Raw genomic sequence first — 7,442 nt, 5'->3', positions numbered from 1 at the left:
ATTTAAAACCCTGCTGTTGGTAGATGATATCAGGATTTCAGGAAAAAATAAAAGCTCAGAGTTAACATCATACACTTCACATAGCATGATTTTCACTGTATCTCACTTGGCTAATATTTTTTACATCTTTAGTGAAATTATTCACACTTACTTTTTAGATCTTCTAGAGAATTTCGAGTATTAAACTACTGTCACTAGACTGGTTTCCAAGTATTTATCCAAGTAAATATGCTATTAACCTGTGTGACACAAGACTGCGCTTAAATACAATCCCAATTCCAACAAGTTGGGACACTGTGTAAAATGTGAATAAAAACAGGATGAAATGATTTGTTACTCCATAGAACATAAAACAACATAAAACAAATCAAATGTTTAAAAGAATTAGCACAGAGGCAACAAAAGTCTGGAAAGTTGTTATTAAAAACAAACATTTGGCAACTAAATAGTATAACTGGCAACAGGTCAGTAAGATAATTGGGTAAACAAAGAGAATCGCACAGAGGGTTTATGAGATTTGAAATCATTGCATTCTGTATTTAATGACTTTTTTGCACAGCTTCCAAACTTGTTTGTATATTCAGAGAACATAAATGCAGTCACCCTCTTTTCAGTCCCTCTTGCCTGCACTGGATTAAATTCTTTAGTACCAGGAGCTAAAAAAAAAAAAAAAAAAAAGGTTACTATGATGGTGTCAGTATTAAATAAGTATTAGGACTGAGGTCTGTAAAACTCTAAATGTCTAAAGTGTTTAAATTCCGTATTGTGCTGAAAAGTGTTTTCTCTGTGCAGAATTTTGAATCCTGAAGCAGAAAAGGCCTGTGAATATCTGACAAAAACGTTTGAACGAAAACCCCTTACTGCAGACAACTCTAGATCTGAGTGGGAAAATATCTGGAGACTCAGATATAAAGCAGCTCTCAGTTCTACTGAAGGATCCACATTGCAGAACTGAGAAACTCAGGTGTGTGTTGTGATTTCCTCAGCTGTGATCATCACAGGGGTTTGTGTTCACATGAACTCTATAAAGGTATTAGTGTAGTATAAACACTGCTTCATGCAATCAGTCCTGCTGCAGAATCTCCTGTGGATGTGAGTGTGTGGGTGAACAGTCCATGATACACATCTGCCCACTGCATTAATACATCATACAGTTCCCTCCAAAAGTGCTGTTCCACCAATCAGAGGACGGAAAAATGCTGACGCTATTCTGGACCAGTGAGCCCAGAAACAAACTCATTGATAATATTCTCTATGGTAAAAGAGCCAGCAGTAGAGACTTTGAAGGCTCTGGGCAGATTAGATTGACATGGCAGCACATAGAGACTGGAATCTGATTGGACAAAAAATCTAACATACACATACTGAAGCAGTGCAGCTGAGAGAAACACTACGAAATGAAGAGAATAAACTGATGGGAAGAAATTAATGCAATTTCATTAAACAAATATTAGAGTTTAGGTTATAAATGTAGTTCAGTGCTTCTGATAGTGTTTAGACCAGCAGAGAAGACTTTACTGGCCCTGACCACCCGCCACTGGATCATATTAAATGAATCTTTTATCAAACATAAATGTCTTCAATGCAGCAAAACTAAAGTTTATTTGCTGATGTTGCAGTACTTTTGGAGGAGACTGTGTATTATTTTATAGTTAAGTGTGTGTGTTGTTTAAAGATGTTTCCTCAGCTGTGTTCTCTGTGTGCAGGCTGAGGAACAGCAGTGTTACAGAGAGAAGCTGTACTGATCTGATATCAGCTCTTACTACAAACCCTTCACACCTGACAGAGCTGGACCTGAGTGAGAACACACTGGGAAATGCAGGAGTGATTCAGATCTCTACTCTACTAAAGACTCCATCCTGCAAACTCCACACACTTCTGTAAGCATTTCTACATTTATCATCTATTACATTAGTAAATGATGCTAAACATGTCTGTAGCATGGAGGAACTGTAGGAACTCGAATGGTTGAATTCCTGCTTTTTCTCCAGACTTTCAGACTGTAATATTAAACATGAAGGATACGCTGCTCTGACTGAAGCTCTGAGATCAAACCCCTCATCACCCCTGATAGAGCTGGATCTCAGAGGGAACCACCCTGGAGAATCAGGAGTGAAGGAGATCAGGAATTTAATGAATGATCCTAAATATAAACTGAAGACACTGAGGTGAGTGTGTTTACTCCAGTAAATATACAGAACCATCTAAAAATTAGGACACACCTTCTCCTTCAGTGCTTTTCTCTACTTCCAATTATTTAGCATTGTACATTAAGACTAAAGAGTTCCAAACTATAAAAGAACATAAAATCTTATAGTAAACAAAAATGTGTTAAAGAACCCAGAATATTTAGCTTCGATGCTGCTCATGACATTCTCACATCAGCTTCACGAGGTCATCACCTGGAATGGTTTACAGGTCACAGGTGCGTCTTATCAAGAGTTTATTTTTAAATTTCTCACCTTCTTAATGTGCTTTAGACCATAAGTTGTCTTCTACAGAAGAAATTGTGAGTACAGAGTCAATATCATGATCAGTGCTTCTACAACTACTGTACAAATCCATTTTATGGCAAGAAACACTCAGTTAAGGAAAGAGAAAAGATCCATCATTACTTTAAGAAATGAAGCTCAGTCAATCCCAAAAATCTCAAGAACTTGAAATCTATCCTCAAGTGCAGTCTCTAAAACCACCAAACGCTATGATAAAACAGGCTCTCATGAGAATGGTCCCAGAAAAGAAAGACCAAGAGCTTCCGCTGCTGCAGAGGATAAGTGGCAGACATATTTCACCATGCACTCTTCAGAGGAGACTATGTGAGTCAAGCCCTTATGGTCAAATTACAGCTAATAAACGATTACTTTAGAAAAACAACAAGCAGATGAGATTTGATTGGGCTAAAGAACTTAAGGAATGAACATTGGATCAGTGGAAAACTGTCTTTTGGTCTGATGAGTTCAAATTTGAGATTTTTGGTTTTAACTTACCATGTTTTTGTTAGGACTGTTAATGGACTGTTCTTGAATGTTTGGTTCCCACTATGAAGGATTTAGGAGGAGGTGTGAATGTGTGGAGGTGCTTTGCTGGATACAGCTTTGATAATTTAGTCTAAATCGAGGACACACTTAACCAGCCTGACTACCACAGCATTCTGCAGGGACATGCTACCCCATCTGGTGTGCACCTAGTGAGGACCATCTCTAGGTTACGTATGTAACCTTAGTTCCCTGAGGGAACGAGACGCTGCGTTGAAATGTTTTGGGAACGCCTCTGTGTTGTTCACGCTCTGAACCACGTGTGAAATCCGGCCAACGGCAAGGCGCGATGTCACCAGTGGGGGGGGGCGTCACAACCAGGAAGCTACAAAATGCGCATGCAGTAGGGACAACGCTAGCTTCTGCAAATGAGAAGGGAAGCGCGGGAGGGCTGTAGGGAGTGTGGCTCGGAGACACATCGTCTCATTCCCTCAGGGAACTAAGGTTACATATGTAACCTAGAGACGTTCCCTTTCAGGAACTCGAGCTGTGTCAAAACGCTTTGGGAACGAGTGTCCAGTCATGCCGCACTGACCTGTCCTTGCCTAGTGTGTGAGAGCACATCCAGAGCTTAGGACAGAGGAGCCAGAAGTGACTCTAAGGACGAGGTAAGAACCTGACGAAGGACAGCGGGGTGGACCCCTGTGGATCTTCCCACTTCATCCAGTCCTACCTCTGGATAGTGTTCTCTTCGATTGGAGGCCACTCTCTGCAGCTTGGGACGGTTTCTCATCAACGCCTTTGGTGGTTCCATGAAATTCCGGAGTAAGAACGGGCGCTTTGAGGATGGATTTGACTGTAGTTAATGCCAACAGACTGCTACATTGACTCAGGACTACATTTCGCTACTGATCACCATCACTGTACCCCGCAACATTGTATATCTGCTATAAATGTACATTCGGTGCAACCCAGATGAGGATGGGTTCCCTCTTGAGTCTGGTTCCTCCCAAGGTTTCTTCCTTATGCCATCTCAGGGAGTTTTTCCTTGCCACAGTCTCCACTGGCTTGCTCATTAGGGACAAACTTACTTATAAAGAACATATTCACTTTTAATCACCACATTATCTGTGTAAAGCTGCTTTGAGACAATGTTCATTGTTAAAAGCGCAATACAAATAAAAATGTATTAAATTGAATTGAATTGGACCAGCCCACAAAGTTGCAAATGTCCAGGAGTGGGACTCCAGCGGACCAGAGGACTCATATGAAATAACATCCACAATGCACCTACTGAGAGTCTGCAGTCTCCCTATTGGGGCCATAGCAGACAAACATCTGCTCCAATCTTCTCCAAGGACCTGTGGACGTACGCATCTAGTGCCCATACTGGACATAGTCGGTTTGTTTCTCCTGGTCAGGGGCTAAAAAGGAGGAGGGTAGAATGCCTGCAGCACGACAGGCCATGGGGGAGCCACGGGCATGTTAGGTACATTCCATGGTTTGGGGTAACCTAAGGGCCAATGGATCGAAGAGAGGCTCAGACAGAGCCGCCAACACTCCCTCAAGAGGTGACTGAGCATGCTCCTCTCCCAAGCAAACAACACATTGGCTGTGTGTATCCAGCACCCCCCCCATGAATCTACAAAGCTGTCATCAAAGCAACAGGTGGCTACTTTGAATAATCGAAAATATTAAATAAATACTGGGCTATTTAACATGTTTGTGTTTACTACATAATTCCATACATGTTCTATGATAGTTTGGATTCTTCAGTATTATGTACAACATTGCAAGTAATAAAGAAAACCCACTAAAGGAGAAGGTGTGTCCAAACTTTTACATTAATCCCGAATAAATATCAATGGTCTGCTGTTTGCATCATTGTATCATATATACTTTCAATGTGATATCAATTTAAACCATGACATTATTTTTATTCTCATTTTTATAAAGTAAGAAATAAAGAAAGTGAAAGTGCTGAAGATTAAAACTAGTTTTCCACCAGGGACCAAACAGTGAGTGAAAAAGTAGCAGTGTGCTGCTGTAGATATAATCAGTGTTAATGTTCCTCTGTTCTCTCTACAGGCTTCTGAAAAGTCCTGATGCACAGAAATCTTACCTTCATCTGAGGGAAGTTCTGGGTATAAACCCGATACTGCAGACGGATCTGGATCTGAGTGGGAAAATAGAAGGAGACTCAGAAGTAGAGCATCTCTCTGCTTTACTGAAGGATCTACTGAAGGATCCACACTGCAGACCTGAGAAACTTCAGTAAGAAAGAGCATTTGAATCATCTGTGTGTTTAAATGAAAGGAAATAATAAAGATGGTCATGCTAATAGTTTTATCTTCTGCTTATTAAACTTGTCTCCAGTTTCTGTAGCATTTTCAGTAGTAGTTTGGAGTTGGAGGAGATCAGGCTGCATCTACACAATTGTTTCCCTTTAACTACCCAAAGCTCTTCTACTTCATACTGTATTGGAAACACAGACACTGGGATATTCATGTGATCTTTTCTACCCATAATTCCACAGGGAACTGTAATGTATTGTGCTTTCAGGCTCAGTAAGTGTAATATGACAGTGAAAGGATGTTCAGCTCTGCTCGAGGCTCTCAGATCAGAATCCTCCACCCTGAGGGAGCTGAATCTGAGTAAGAACAGGATTCAGGATTCAGGAGTAAAGCTGCTCTCTGCAGAACTGAAGAGGAAACACTGTAAACTGGAGACTGTGAGGTAACGTCTAATACACACTTCATGTTCACTCCAGTCCCTCTGGTAAAACACAGAAATATATGTGATGTCACAGTTTTATGAAGTAAATGACTGTGGTGAGGACAGAGATGTTTTTCAGGACTGACAGAGAGATAAAAACAGGACACCAGCACAGGCTTCAGTTTAGGAAACAATCAAATGTAGAAGAGTAACAGGAGAAATACTCGACTTCACCAGTAGAGGTGCTGAAGAGCTGTTTCATAGATAACACATTATTTCTTATTGAAATAGTTCCAATTTAGGCCACATGTCAGTTCTAATCCAGAAAATACTACATTTCCTTTTGTACTCCATTTCTCTCTACTGACAGTGTCTGTTTCCAAGCCTGGAACATCTCCACTCATCACAATAATCCAAATAGTTCAGTTTCATTTCAATCAAACATCTTGTAGCTTTTAGCATTAAACATTACACCAATGATTTTGTCCAGACTTTCAGACTGCAGTATAACAGAGGAAGGATACACTGCTCTGGCTGAAGCTCTGAGATCAAACCCCTCATCACACCTGAAAGAGCTGGATCTCAGAGGGAACGAACATGGAGAATCAGGAGTGAAGAAGCTCATAGAGATACAGAATGATCGATATCACAAACTGGAGACACTGAGGTGATTCTTATAGAAACAAAAATAATTTAATATAAATATTGCACAAGAATGAATTTTCTGATCAAAGATTCTGTAGTCAGTACGAGTAGAAGCAGATATTTAACTTTGATGAATGAATGAGGATGAGTGTGCAGTGATTCTGTAACAGATCCAGTCAGATGAAGATACACAGTAAAAACACTCCTAGATTTTGTAGCTATTGATTGGTTATTGTTCTCATTACACAGTTTTAACATGCAGCATTATTTTTCTCTACAGCTTGTTGAAAAGTGCTGATGCAGCAGAAGCCCGCAGATCTCTTAGTAAGATTGTAGGTGAAGACCCCCTACTGCACAGGGAACTGGATCTGAGCAGGACAACACCTGGAGACGTCAACGTGAAGAATCTCTCAGCTCTGCTGCAGGATCCACATTACAGACTGCAGAAACTTACGTAAGAAACAACACACACATACAGATCTCTATTTTCATCCTGCTGTAAGAGCAATTAGTGTAACATTTCACATTTCCACTTTCTGTTCACTTTATTTAATAAACACCTCGTTTTAGACTCACAACCTGATCAGTGTTTACACTCAAACCCTCCTCTCTCTCTCTCTCTCTCTCTCTCTCTCTCTCTCTCTCTCTCTCTCTCTCTCTCTCTCTCTCTCCCTCCCTCTTCCTCTCTCTCTCTCTCTCTCTCTCTCTCTCTCTCTCTCTCTCTCTCTCTCTCTCTCTCTCTTCCTCTCTCTCTTCCTCTCTCTCTCTCTCTCTTCCTCTCTCTCTCTCTCTCTCTCTCTCTCTCTCTCTCTCCCTCTTCCTCTCTCTCTCTCTCTCTCTCTCTCTCTCTCTCTCCCTCTTCCTCTCTCTCTCTCTCTCTCTCTCTCTCTCTCTCTCTCTCTCTCTCTCTCTCTCTCTCTCCAGGTTGTATAAAGAAGGCAGGATTAAAGAGGATGATTGTGTAGGTTTGTTTTCTGCTCTGGATTTAAATCCTTCACACCTGAGAGAACTGAATCTAAACAGGAATAAACCAGGAGAATCTGGACTGAGAAATCTGTGTGATTTCCTGAAGAATCCTGAATGTAAACTACAGAAACTACAGTAAGT

At 40.8% G+C, this 7,442-nt stretch overlaps 2 protein-coding genes across 12 annotated transcripts in view; one reads left to right on the top strand and one right to left on the bottom strand.

The window, feature by feature from the left end:
* Positions 1-7,442, bottom strand: part of LOC310732033 (NACHT, LRR and PYD domains-containing protein 12-like) — an 86,882-nt gene that overhangs the window by 15,454 nt on the left and 63,986 nt on the right. The gene's annotated exons all lie outside the window — the stretch shown is intronic.
* The window catches only part of LOC310732027 (uncharacterized protein), a 141,424-nt gene that overhangs the window by 81,600 nt on the left and 52,382 nt on the right, over positions 1-7,442 (top strand). For both annotated transcript variants that reach the window (XM_083552179.1, XM_083552180.1), the window contains 3 exons: positions 1,707-1,880; positions 1,992-2,168; positions 5,064-5,249. In XM_083552179.1, coding sequence (XP_083408305.1) covers positions 1,707-1,880; positions 1,992-2,168; positions 5,064-5,249 — 537 coding nt within the window. The remainder of the gene's footprint in view (positions 1-1,706; positions 1,881-1,991; positions 2,169-5,063; positions 5,250-7,442) is intronic.

This window comes from Silurus aristotelis (assembly GCF_946808225.1).
Source record: "Silurus aristotelis genome assembly, chromosome: 10".
Taxonomy (NCBI): domain Eukaryota; kingdom Metazoa; phylum Chordata; class Actinopteri; order Siluriformes; family Siluridae; genus Silurus; species Silurus aristotelis.
This window is presented reverse-complemented; position numbering and strand designations above follow the sequence as displayed.